This window comes from Trachemys scripta, chromosome 23 (assembly GCF_013100865.1).
Source record: "Trachemys scripta elegans isolate TJP31775 chromosome 23, CAS_Tse_1.0, whole genome shotgun sequence".
NCBI lineage: Eukaryota > Metazoa > Chordata > Testudines > Emydidae > Trachemys > Trachemys scripta.
Genome location: NC_048320.1, coordinates 3,873,085 through 3,886,540, shown reverse-complemented (window position 1 = coordinate 3,886,540; position 13,456 = coordinate 3,873,085). Strand labels below are relative to the sequence as shown.

Below are 13,456 nucleotides of genomic sequence, written 5' to 3'. Positions count from 1 at the left end.
TCCCCTTTTAAGCCTGGGACCAGTCTCCTCAGTTGAAGTCTTTGTCCTCCCAGTGTTCTTGTTGCTTCCAGTGTAGGTGGGGGAGGAGAAACGCGAAAGTATGATGCCACCGTCCCCTATTTTAGCAGCTCCTGATGTTTTTTCCTCTGTCTTCCTTCTCACCCAGGATGTGGCTTTGAAAATTCTCACCAACACCAACACCAAGGAGCCCTGTGAACATAAACGCTTTTTAATACATCATGATATCCTAGCCTCAGCTGTCGGGCACGGCCCCCCATTGTCCTCACCAGGTCAGTGGACTGGGCACTTCCATCCCTCCTGATCAGCTATTCCAAATGCCCTCTCTGCCCTCTGAGGGGAGATGGTCCTATGGGCTCATAGATCGGGCCTGGGACCTGGGTTCTGATCCTGCGTGGGGATTCTCCATTGTTTTCAATGGGGCCAGGGTGGGAGAGTTTCTCCAGTGTTCTCAGTGGGAGTTGGGCACACGTGATTGTCTGACCCTTCCAATTCAGCTCTGCTCCTCCCCCTTCGGCTGGAGGCTCTTTGAGGCAGGGCCTGGAGCTGCCTGTGGAGGGACGGTACCCGACCCCCTGCGGACACCACCCCAATACACATGCTAATCACACAGTGCCAAGTGGTGGTGACCGTGGCATCGGCCGGCTCCTTGCCTGTCTCTCTGTGACTCCAGCCCAGATACACTCGCTTCACACGGAGACCGATGGCTTTTCTAGCTCCAGCCTCACGCGCTGCCCTGGGATCTGAGAGTCAAGCTGGCTGTTATGGAGATGATCACATCAAGTCTTGCAATGCTCACTCATGTTCGGTGGTTGCGGTAGAAACGCACTGAGCCTTTCTAGGCCTCCATGTCCCAGCTGCTCAGTGGGGCTAATGATTTGACCTGCCTGGCTAGCGGCTCTTTGTGCAGGGCTCTGGAAGTGCAACGTACCCTTAACGCTGCTCGGGGCAGAGCTGGGACTGAGCTCAGGACTCCCTGGCTCCTGCCCATGTGCTGAGTCCACCAGTGTGTCCTGCACGTAGGACACCCCCAGCCCGACCCCCCAGCCCCAGCCCTGCCAGCAGGGGTCAGTTCTCAGAGCTCCCGGGGGCCACGTGCAGCCCCCAAAATGTCCCCAAACATCAAGACTTTGCAGGTGCAAACACACGTGAATCATCATCTGGATTTGCCCGCAAACCAGCGTGGGGCTCCCTGAACCCCCCTTTGTATCTTTTCTTGGCATGATCCCTGGGGCAGCAAGTGTGGCTAGTGCAGCAGAGACCCCAGTGAGCAATGGCCTGCCCGTGCCAGAAGCCTGCACCCAGGAGGAGCCAGTGCCACATGCGTACTTCACAGAGACGTGGCTGTGGGACCTGGTGCCTGTGGGGTGAGTGAGGAGGTGTCACAAACCGTCCCTGCGGAGTGGCCTCCAGGCCATTTCCTGGATCCCGTCGTGCTCGGCAGACTGTTTATCATCCCGACCCCATTGTCCTTCGTGGGGTTTTCATTCCCACGAGGTGCCCAGGAGCTCCGACGCTGAGAACATGGGAGGGGTTTGAACCCCCCGGAGGGGGACATGGAGGGTGGCACATGGGGAACAAGTGGGAGGGGCAGGGGATCCCAAGCAGGGGGAATTGAGGCTGGCCCCAGGAATAGCCCCCTGACAGGGAGACGTGTCTGGCTGCGGAAGGGGGGATCCCCATCCCGTGGGACATTGAGCCCAGCACGGAGAGTCCCGGGGCAGGGAAGGATCCTGCGCTACCTGGCGTGGGGCAGAGGAGGGGACGAGATGGGAGCACTGACAGCTCTTCCCCTCTCTGCTGTCTGGGATTGGCCTGTTTCTGTGCCACTGCCTAAGCTCCAGCCGAGCGGAGGGTCGGGCAGGGACGTCTCCGGTGGCCGTGCTTCTGGGCGTTTCCCAGGGGGCGGCCGCGTGTCTGACGCTCTGTTTGTGTCCGTCCCGGCCCAGCGAGGGGGGCTCCAAGGACGTCCCAGTCTCGGTGCCCGACACCATCACGGAGTGGAAAGCTGGGATGTTCTGCACGGCCGAGGTCGGCTTTGGGCTCTCGCCCATGGCCACCTTCACGGCCTTCAAACCTTTCTTTGTGGAGCTGGCCTTGCCGTACTCCGTGATCCGGGGAGAGGCCTTCGCCCTAAAGGCCACCGTCTTAAACTACCTGTGGCAGTGCATCAAGGTGAGCGCCGCCTGGGGCTGACCGGCTGGGTCTGCTGTGGCTGATGACCTGGGGCTGGGGAGCTGGGCAGCGGCGCAGGCCGGCGAGTGGCACCGGCAGTCACTGACTGTGATCCTGTGACCACTGGGGTCAGCACATCGCGGTGAGGGGACTTGAGCCCCAGAGGGGTCACGTCTCGGCTGGAGCTGGCGCGTGTGAGCGCGTCCCCCACAGCCCTAAGGGAGCTCTCGTGTTGGCCCCACAGGTGCGAGTGACGCTGGCAGAGTCTGCGCAGTTCCAGGTGCAGGCGGGCGAGGACGGCGCCTACACCAGCTGCCTCTGTGCAGACGAAGGGAAAACCTTCCAGTGGGAGGTGACGGCGAGCAGCCTGGGTAAGGGGCGCTGGGGGCTCTGTGCCGGAGGGGAGGGACAGGGAAGGGGTGGGGGGCTCTGCACAGTGGGTGGCAGAGAAGGGGTGCTGGAGCCTTTGCACTAGGGAAGCAGGTAGGGGTCTTTGGAGGCTCTGCATGGGGGGACAGACTGGTAAGGGGCATTGGAGGCTCTGTGCTGGGAGCGAGGAGGAGGGCGCAGAACAGGGTCGCTGAGGGCTTGGTGCCGAGGGGAAGGGGAAGGGACGGGAAGAGCTGCGGGGAGGGGGGGCGAGGACACCCCAGCAGAAAATCCCCTTTCACGTTAACCCTTGTGCCAGGTGGAGCTGGCAGCAACAAGGGCCGGGTTCAATATCAGGGTTTCCCCTTAACAGCGCAGCACAGAGCCAGCTCGGCCCCACTCACTGGCAATGCCTCCCCTACTGCTGTCCGCAGCTGGCTCCCAGCTGCCGCTGTCTCTCTGCCGCTGAGCCACTGCGCCATAGCAGGGCACAATCCAGACTAATGAGCAGCTCTGTCACCCCTGCCTGGCCCCCTTGGGTGCCTTCAGTAGCTCGCACCTGGGCTGCTCACACACAGCCCCAGCGCGCAAGCCGCACCCTGAGCATCGGTGTGTGACTGCAGCCTGCCTGCCACTCCCGGGTTACACTCTGGCTCTCGCCAGCCTGGGTTATACTGCAGGGCGACCCCAACGCCCCGAGTCCCAGATCTTCCTCCAGAACGGTCTGTCCTGTCTCCCCTGCCCTCTCCTGGCAATACAAGTTACATTGCAGCCGATATTCCTTTACGAGAATACCATGCACTCGTCCTGTCACCCCACATGGAGTTGCCCAGACACTTGGATTTAAACACACTGGATTAGATAAAACAATCAAACATGTTCATGAACCACAAAGAGAGAGATTTTAAGTGTGTACAAGGAATGGGGCATAACAGTCAGAAATGGTTACAAGAAAAATAAAGAGAAGACGTTTACTCCTGGGTAAGAGGATCGGCTGCTGATGGAAGTGGTGCAAGGGGCGCCGGGAGCTGGGAATACTGGTGCCATACTTAAAGACCCCGGACCACGCCATCGTCACCCCGACCGCCAGAGCTATGCTGGAAAGGACCCTGAAGGACACCATCCGCTACCACTATGCCGAGAATCTCAAGCGGAAGCCGGACAAGGGCAAGGTGTTCGAGGTGTCCAGCAAGTGGGACGCCAGCAACCACTTCCTCCCCGGGGCAGCTTCACCAGGTTCGCCGACTGGCCGTTCGTCCACAAGGCCTGACTCAACTGCGTCCCCCTCAAGGGAACCATCCGCCACGGCAACCGGGACAAGCGCTGCAGGAAGTGTGGCTATGCAAACGAGACCCTGCCCCACGTCCTGTGTGGATGCAAACAGCACTCCGGAGTCTGGCGGCACCGACACAACACCATCCAGAACCAGCTGGTGAAAGCCATCCCGCCGTCCCTGGGGAAGATCACCCTCCACTCCGCCATCCCCGGGACAGACAGCTGACAGCGACCGGACATCGTCATGACGGACGCAGAAAAGAAGAAGGTCCTCATCGTAGACGTCACGGTGTCTTTTGAAAACCGGTCACCGGCTCTCAACAAGGCCCGAGCACGGAAGGCATCAAAGTACACCCCGCTGGCTGAGACTCTGAGAGCCCAGGGCTTGAGGTCCAGATCCACGCCCTGATCATGGGAGCCCTGGGCTCGTGGGACCCCCACAACGAGCCGGTTCTGAGAGCGTGCGGAGTCAGTCGACGCTACGCCCGGCTCATGAGACAGCTCATGGTGTCTGACACCATCAGGTGGTCCAGAGACATTTGTATGGAACACATCACAGGACACCGTCAATCCCACACTGAGTAACCGAGACCGCCGACCAGGGAAATAACCCACTTCCTTCCCTGACGGATCCAGGGACGCACCCCACCCATGTACTTATCCGCTACACCGATACTGACTTGGACTCCTTATTCATTCCATGGGTGGCGTACCCGAGCCCACTTATCCACTGACACTTGAAAAACCCTTGCACCCCAATCTGGGTCTATGCTGGTTATGTGATATGTATGTATCTTTCATCCTTGCAACCGATACCTGTAATCCCTCATAACCCAAGTCTGACCCAGATGTACAGTACTTTCCCTCTTAACTTGTGTATATTTAATTTAAACATTAAGTTTAATAAAATTTTTAAATCTGTTCTTACCTGCCTTAACAAACTACATCAGATTCAAGCAAAGTTTCTCCCCACACGCTTCCAGCAGTCTGACTTACCGAGCCCTGTAGGCCAGGACCCCTCTGCCGTACCGCTGGCCGCTGCTGCGATGTCACATTCTGAGGTCCCCCCCCTGAACGCAGCTGTCAGTGATTTCAGCGGGGTGGGGGGCAGGTTCTGGGTGGCCATTCGCTGTTCCCACACAAGGGCTAAGGCAGAGAAACCCATTACACTCCACTCATCACTTCCCTCCGTCCTTCCCTTCCCCCCTTTCCTTCTCTCTCTTTTCTCCCCCATTCTCTTGCTCTCCATTTCCTCTGCTTTGTTCTCCCTTCCTCACTACCCTCCCCCTTCTCCTTCCACTATTCTGCCCCCTCAAACATGGGCTCCTCTCGGCCTCGGGCAGGGGCGTTGGTCTGTCTAACGGGGGTGTCTCCGGCCTTGCTCGGCAGGGGAGGTGAACTTCACCGTCAGCACCGAGGCTCTGCGCACCGAGGAGCTGTGCGGCAACGAGCTGGCTGTGGTGCCGGCTCAGGGGCGAGTGGACACCGTGATAAAGCCCCTGCTGGTCCAGGTCAGTGTCTGGTCGGGGGCTCTGGGCAGAGCGGAGGGAGACCTGGGGCCTGGGTCTCATCCCCTGGTGGCCGTGGGCCGAGTCTGCACTTGTGATTGTTCTTTGTCCTGCCACAGAAAATAATGCCCCAGCACCACGTCCCGTCCCGGACCCCGACCTGCACTGCTCCGTCACATGGCCCTGTCCCAGCGAGATCAGGGAGCTGGCGGGAGAGTCCTGGGGCAGACAGAGATGGGGGTCAGCCCCAAGGGGGGTGGCTGAGTGTGACACATGGGAGAGCTCGAGGGGGTGGAGGGAACTAGCAGAGGGAAGCTCCGCGCTGAAGAGGAAGAAGCCGCGAGATCTGCTGGGCTGGGAACAGTCTCCCCGGGGAAGGGACGGGAGCCCCATCGCTGGGGCACTGAGAGCTGGATGTGCCCGAGCCCCACAGCACGGGCTGTAGGGGATGACCCTGCCCTGGCTAGGGGCACTGGCTGACCCAGCAGGCCCTGTCAGGCTGTGACGTGCACGGTCCCTTCTCCTGACCTCCTGTCTGATGCTCCTTCCCCACAGCCGGGGGGGATCCTGGAGGAGAAGGCGCACAGCTCCCTGCTCTGCCAGGAAGGTAGGATCCCAGCGCCTGTGCAGGACTCAGTGGGTGTCACTAACACGGGGAGTCTCTTGGCTGCGGCACGTCAGTGATGGCTGAGCCGCTGGATGGCCCAGCTAGGGGCACAGGAGCCTCCAGGCCGGACCAGACCAGGGGGCATCCAGGCCAATGTCCTGCCTGGGACAGGGTCCTGGCCCAGCTGCCCGGGGAAGATGCACCCCCTAGTGGGCAGTTATGGCACCGTCTGCCGTGGGCCGAAGGCTCGAGCATGTCCGGCTCCTGCTCCCGAGTCTCACTGGGCCCATAGGTGCTGACTTCATGGGTGCTCCGGGGCTGGAGCACCCATGGGGAAAAACTGCACCCACCGGCAGCTCCCCGCCCCAGCTCACCTCCACTCCGCCTCCCCCTCCTCCCCTGAGCCTGCTGCCGTTGCTCCACTTCTCCCCCCTCCCAGTCTTGCTGCGAAACAGGTGTTTTGTGCGGCAAGCCTGGGAGGGAGGGGGGAGGAGGGGAAATGCGGTGCGCCCAGGGGAGGAGGCAGGGATGGGGATTTGGGGAAGGGGTTGGAATGGGGGCAGGGTAGGGGTGGAGTTGGAGCAGGGCCAGAGCCGGAGGGGCGCAAGTACCCATCGGCGCCAGGTAAAGTCGGCGCCTATGACTGGGCCCATGTTGCACCAGCTCCTCTCCCCTGCAGCCTGGTCCCCTGTGTACGATGCTCCCTACAGAGCTCGTCACACCGGCTCTCTGGGGCCAGGAGAGGGACCAGCTCCCACAGGCAAGACCCTCTGCTGAGAACCCCCAGCCCTCGCCCTCAAGGGCACGTATGTGCCATGGTGGGGGGAGGTTGGGGTTGAGAGAGGGGCTGTGACTGGGCGAGAGCCCCAGACGGTGAGGAATGGAGGGATCTGATTGGCTGGAGACGGGCAGGTTCCCAACAGGCCTTTAATGGTGTGTCTTTGCCTTTGTGTTACGCAGACTCCGAAGAAATCTCCTTGCAGCTGCCAGCAAATGTCCTGGCGGGGTCCGAGCAGACCCACGTGACTGTCCACGGTAAGGAATTCCCCTGCCCCATCCCTGCCAGGGCACGTTGCCCTTCGCCATCCAGCCCGTCTGTGGCCCAGCGCTCTGAGGCTGGGGCATCCTGGATGGAAAAGACCAATGAGGTCTAGTGGGTGTCTTGGGCCAGGGCAGGACTGGTCCCTGCAGTCTGTGCTCCAGGGCCTCGTCCCCAGCGAGGGGCAATAGACTCGCGCGGTGATGCCATGAAGCTGTGTCAGGGCATTGGCGTCTTGGCCATTCATCACCACGTATCCACGTAACCCCACCAGGCCTGAATTGAACTGGGGGCTCCGGCCCCCGCGTGCCAGGGCTCCACTGACGTGGTGTTAGGGACAGAGCAGCTGTTGTGCAGCCTGGTAATTCTCTGCTCCCCCGGCTCCCTTGGTGCCAGGAGACATAATGGGCACAGCTCTGCAGAACATAGACCACCTGCTGGCCATGCCCTACGGATCCGGAGAGGAGAACATGGTCCGGTTCGCTCACAACATCAACACCCAGCAGTACCTGGAGAAGAGCGGGCAGCTGAGCCCGGAGATCAGAGACAAGGCCCAGGGATTCCTCCGGAGAGGTGAGTGTCCTCCTGCCCCTGTGCCCCCAGGGCATGGCAGGGCCATGCGAGGGCCCTGTCCAAGCCATCTTTGGGGCCCGGGTTCCAATCCAGCTCCAGATCAGGGCCCTGGCTGGCTCTGGGGGTCAGGGAATTAGATCCTTGACCTTTCCTTTCTGGGGCACCAGTCCTGAGGCCCAGGACATAAGGACTGTTTGACTCAGGGTTCAGGGAATGGGAGAGGAGCCCTTTCCCCTCTAGGGGGCGCTGGTTGGGATCCAGCCCCAGGTTCGGGCACTGGAGTTTTGGGGGATCAGGGCCCTATTCAGCCTTAACTCCGTCCCCCAATTCTAACCGACCCCTGGAATCTCTGAGTCTCAGTGTCGTGGGGCAGGGGAGGGCTAGTGGGCCTCACGGGGCGCAGGCTGGGCGTGGATTCTAGCCCCTGGGGGTGAGCGGATCCAGGACTCGCTGTCTGTCTCCCATCCCTGCAGGCTATCAGCGCGAGCTGCTCTATAAGCACAATGATGGCTCTTACAGCGCCTCTAGGAAGAGAGACGCCACGGGCAACACCTGGTGAGGGGCCGCACGGCACGGGCAAGTCAGGGCTCTGGGTGGGCAGGGCCTACCAGGCTGCAGCCTGACCCCCAGCCCCACTGCTACTCCAGTCCTGCTCCCCACACAGCTCTGCCCCACATACTCACTCGAAATCCCCCCGTTGCCATCCTGGGCGCCCCTGACAGCTCTGCTCACCCCCACAATGCTGACCCCCATCCCGTCCCCCACGCACCTCCCTCCTGGCCCGCAGCATCTCCTGCAGAGTGTCCCTCTCACGGGGTCTCTCCCCACCCAGGCTGACGGCCTTCGTTCTCAAGTCCTTTGGCCAAGCCAGGGACTACATCTCCATCGACGAGAAGCACCTAGAGGATGCCCTAAGGTGGCTACAGCGCCGCCAGCGGAAGACCGGCTGCTTCCGCAGTGTGGGGAAGCTGTTGAACAACGCCCTGCAGGTGGGAGGCTGGGGGGATGGGCTGATGGGATGGGGGAGGAGGGGACAAGCTGGGGAAGGGGGTGGGGGCCCCTCATGGCAGCTGGTTGTTGTCACCCGTGTCGGTTTGGGGGATTTCCTTGGGTTTTTAGCAACGGCTAAATGGCTGGAACGGCCGGGGCAGCGGGTTATTGCACCGAACGAGGGAGCAGCCCTGGCCCAGCCCCCCTGGCTCCTGCACAGCCCGGTCTCCCTGCGGACACTGAGCAGACCCCGCACCCATTGCCTGGCACGGAGAGCCTGAGGGGCAGGGCTCAGCCCAGCCCTGAAGTCATGTGACTCCCACAACTCCCCATGCGGCTCAGTCAGAAGGGCAGTCGCGGTGCATCATGGGAGATGTAGTCCGATGGAGCCGAGTCCATGGGGGAATGGGGGCACAAGGCTGGTGCAGCTGAATGTTGAACCGGTTTGCAATGGAAGGTTTCGGTTCAGGTCACCAACCCGCGAGGCTGCGATTTGGGCCTCGCCAACTCACAGTAGAATGTTGCGTTTCCATTTTCCCAACAGAAATCAAAATGTTTCAGCATTAGTAACGTTTTCCTGCAAAGTTTTGGTTTTGTGGAAACTGCGTCGTCTGTCGAGAAATCATTTCAGCAGGAAATTCCCACCCAGCGCAAGTCACAGCCCAATTCCTGCCACTGCCCCGGAGTTTGCAGGGAGCCGGGACACTACGGGAGGGGCCGGGGCTGTACCCGGCTGTTTGGGAGCTAGAAGGAGACAAATGTTAGGCAAAGTCCAGATTTCTGCATGGGGGGACGATTTAATGAGCAGGAACTCGCCCAGTGAGGGGCGAATCCCTCAGCCTCTGCAGAAACGGCCCCTGGTCTTCACAGGAAATCTGGCAAATGTCAGTTCAAACCAACTTCCCAGCCTCTGGTTCCAGGGGGGCTCAGAAAGGATTTTATACTGAAATTTTATACAGCCTTGACAATGGAGCAGCCACCGCCTCTCCCTATAACAAAGCTGTGGAACTCATTGCCACTCTGTGGCCTCCCTGGCTGCTATGACTTGGTGGGTTGGGGCAGCTGCTCGGGACCCAGATGGGCCTGACAGGTCCCAGCAGGAGGCAGGACCCAAATCCAGCCACTCGGAGCGCTGGAGCCGGGTTTCTCTGTCCCAGTGGGCCTGTCCTGGGCAGCGGCTCACCTGCTCCGGGCAATGAGCCCTGCAGTTCGGTCTGAGCCGGCTCCCGGTGTCTCCATCCCCCTCAGGGCGGCGTGGTGGACGAGCTCTCTCTCTCGGCTTACATCACGGCAGCGCTGCTGGAGCTGGGGCAGCCGCTCACGGTGAGGCCAAGCCCGGCTGTCCCAGGGGAGGGGCCGGCAGGATTCGGGCGGGTCAGGGTGTTGTTGGGGGCTGTGGAGGGGCGGGTTGGTAGGGGGAGGGGAAGTCAAGAGGTCAGTGGCGAGTTGGTACCAAGGCGGGGGTCAGGGTGCTGTGGGGGGCAGGGGAGAGGTGGGTTGGTGGGGGGAGGGGAAGTTGACAGGTCAGTGGGGGGTTGGTACCAAGGTGGGGGTCAGGGTGGTGTGGGGAGTTCGGCGGGGGTCAGGGTCGGAGGAAGATTCAGCAGCTTGGGGAGGGGCTGGGCTGTTTCGGTGTCTAGCACTCGGGGGAGGGGGTCTGGCGAGGCTTGTGGGGTGCAGGGTGTGGGTGGCGGTGGGGGGATGGGTCGGGGGAGGTGACGACAGGCTGGGGGGAGGGGGTATTTGTGCCCCATGGGGTGGTTGCCGGGGGACGTGCCCAGGCGCAGAGCATCTCCTCTGGCCGGTTCAGCCTGACGGGGAGTCTGTTCGGTGTCTCCCCCGTCCCAGGACCTCATGGTGACCAGGGCCCTCCAGTGCCTCCGGGAGTCGAGCACCAGTGACCTCTACACGCAGGCGCTGCTGGCCTACGCCTTCGGGCTGGCGGGGAGCACTGAGCTGCGGGACACCCTTCTGCAGCGCCTGGCCCAGCACAGCGTCAGCGCCGGTACCGGCAGCACCTTGCTCTAGTGCTCCCCTCGCTGCCCGCCTCTAGACACAGGGCAGGGCCAGCTGCCCCCCAGGGCCCTGCCTACCCAGGTGCCCCCCGCCCCGGGACCTCCTCAGCCTGGCAGGGGAGCTGGGTCTCCGTGTCCCAGTCAGTCCGTGGTCTCTGCTGAGGCTGCCAGCGAGGGGCCGACGCACTGGGCTCTGTCGTGGGGACACTTCTCCCCTCAGAGCTGGAGTGAGATCATCCCGCCATTTCCCAGGGCCCAGCGCACGGAGCGAAGGGGGACGAGGCTGGGTCGCTGCCAGCCTGGGGGATCGGAGCTGAGAACCTAGAGGGGTAAAGCGCCATGTACCAACCCAGCCCTCTAACGCGCCCGGGGCCAGGAGCGTGAAGGGGTCCAGTGGGCTCAGAGCCCGTGGCGCAGGGCCTTGCATAGGCAGCTCCCAAGGGGAACGGGCCGTAACCGAGCCCTGGGGAGATGCCAGAGGATTCCAGCCCCATACTGTGTTGGGGACATCCCAGCTGGGGAGTCCCTGCCCGAGGCTTCTCTGCTTGGCCCGGTTAATACTGGGAGGGAAACGGACTGCACTGGGCCGGAGCCAGGGCTGGGGCTGGGGCCGGTTAGGCCCTGCCGTCTCTAGGATAGGGGGTTGTACAGGGAAGCAGGTCTCTGGCTGCCCCCTTGTCTGTCCCATGTCCCCCAGCTCCAGTTCCCCTAGCCTTTCCCTGCACAGATGCCCTTGGGTTTGTGCCACTCCCAGCCCAGCCGCGGTGTGAGCGATGCAGCCTGGGACCAGCTCCCCATAGGGCGGGAAGTCCCATGTGAGGCCTGAGGCCCACTGGGAGCGCGGCTGGGGACGCAGGAAGTGGTGCTGCCCCACGTCGGTGCTGAGCTGAAGGAGCCCTCGGCATGAGGCCAGGGGGTGCTTGGAGTGCCAGGTTGGGTCCCTCACACTTGTCATGAAGCCGCCGAGTCCTGTGGAACCTTATAGACTAACAGACGTATTGGAGCATGAGCTTTCGTGGGTGAATACCCACTTCTTCAGATGCACTCGTCATGACCACGCCCCAGTGATCTCTGTGCGTCTCCTCGGTGCCATTCGAGCTCAGACTGAGCCGTGCCTGGAGCTGAGGCCTGGCGCGCTCGGTTCCTGCCAGGCCCTGGGGAGACGTCCCCCCACAGAGGGGAACCACCTGCGTAGTCCGGGCAGCTCTGTCGTATCTCGGCTCAGGTGAAAAGTCCCTTCTCTCCAAGCCCCAGCACGGCGGCTGCAGCTGGTCTGTGCCCGCGAGTTGTGTGTGTCACCTCCTGCCCTGCCCCGAGGTGGGTAAGAAGTGCTGGGAGCAGCATGTGGCTCCTGCCCCAGGGAGGGGAGAGATGGGGGCTCTGCTGTTGGGGGCACCGAGGGGCCACTAGGCACTGGGGTAAAACAGCCCTCAGGTAACAGGACCTGTCTCCGAGGTCACAAAGACCCCATGGAGGGTGGTGTTTACCAAGTGTCAGCGCCATCCATGCCCTTCACCTGGGTCATGCTGCCCTCCTGTCCCAGCCCCGGGGGCCCCTCATTCTGTCAGGGGCTCTCTGTCCCCTTCTAGCAGTGGTGGCACGAGGCATAAGTAGACTAAGCAATTGCTTAGGGCCCCAAGCAGATCATGGGGCGCCCAGTTTGGTATTACCCCCAAAATCCGTTCATCTAATGTAACGTGGCCTGTTTAACAGGGTGTCGGTTTGGGGGGGGTTGGTATTGTGATGGGTTGGACCCCGCTTCTGGGATACCATCTGATGTACTGGGATTTCACTGAGCCTGCCAGGGTTCCCTCCGTGCATTGCTGAATTAGGCTCTCCGGCCTCTTGCAGCACACACAGGTAGGGCCACACCCAGCTGCAGACACAGACTGACATCAGCTCTGTGTGTGATGACTCCCCCAGCACTCACGTGCACATCCCTTTGGGAGATAAACCCAGAATAATACTGTCTGGCGCTGTATAGAAAAATCTCCACAGCGCAAGCTCATAAAAATCTGCCCTCTTCCTCAGTGTGAAGAGAGATGTGCCTGACTTCCTGCCCCACCCACCCCCCAGTTAGAAAGTGTACAAACTGGGTTAGATTATAAACGAGAAATAAGTTTATTACCTACAAAAGGTGAATTGTAAGGGAATATAAGAGAGAACAGCCAGAACAAAGCAAATTACTGAGCAAATAAAACAAAGTACACAAGCTAAGCTTAATATACTTAAGAAATAGGTTACAAAATGTAATTTCTTATCCTAAATGTTATTTTAGGCAGGTTGCAAAGTTTTTGTGGTTCAGAGTTCCAGTTATATTTCTTTTCAGACTGGACCCCTGTCTCAGTCTGGACTCCCCCCTTGCCTGCCCTCGAGGTGGCTTTAGCAGTCTTTCTTCTTGGGCAGACAGGCCATGGAGAGGAGTCCCCACATTTGCCTTCCTCCCCACCCTTAAATAGGATTTACATAAGGCGGGAATCCTTTGTTTCCCAGACTTGACCCCCCTTCCCTTCCAGTGGAAAGTTACAAGAAGTCCCAGGTAATGTTTAGTATCAGGTGACAAGACCACCTGACCTAGCAGTGTCACAGTTACATCCCTGGACACTTTCCAGGTTGGAGAGAGATTAGTATCTTCATGGTCTTGTTCCTTCCTGACAGCCTATCAAATCTGATGGCCTGTCCTCGGTGGGTGTCTTCCCAGTACATACCCACTTGTAATGGTTAAATAGTCCATATTCCTAACTTCAGATACAGAGATGATACATGCATACGAATTGGATAATCACATTCAGTAAATCAGAACCTTTCCAATGATATCTCACATGAGCCATCTTGCGTAACGTGTATCTCAGTGATGTCAGATTAGTCTCATAAGCATATTTTCATA

General features: G+C 60.4%; 1 protein-coding gene across 7 annotated transcripts in view; it reads left to right on the top strand.

The window, feature by feature from the left end:
* LOC117869139 (alpha-2-macroglobulin-like protein 1) overlaps positions 1-11,124 on the top strand; it is a 777,004-nt gene extending 765,880 nt beyond the window's left edge. For 2 of the 7 annotated variants that reach the window (XM_034755675.1, XM_034755672.1), the window contains exons 24-28: positions 7,388-7,564; positions 8,038-8,119; positions 8,397-8,553; positions 9,803-9,877; positions 10,403-10,597. In XM_034755675.1, coding sequence (XP_034611566.1) covers positions 7,388-7,564; positions 8,038-8,119; positions 8,397-8,553; positions 9,803-9,877; positions 10,403-10,582 — 671 coding nt within the window. In that variant the 3' untranslated portion in view covers positions 10,583-10,597. Of the gene's footprint in view, positions 1-166; positions 291-1,255; positions 1,386-1,967; positions 2,194-2,437; positions 2,565-5,226; positions 5,349-5,900; positions 5,953-6,912; positions 6,988-7,387; positions 7,565-8,037; positions 8,120-8,396; positions 8,554-9,802; positions 9,878-10,402 lie in introns of all 7 variants that reach the window. The other 5 variants (XM_034755676.1, XM_034755671.1, XM_034755677.1 and 2 more) reach the window with 4 other exon arrangements.
* The last annotated feature ends 2,332 nt before the right edge of the window (positions 11,125-13,456 follow it).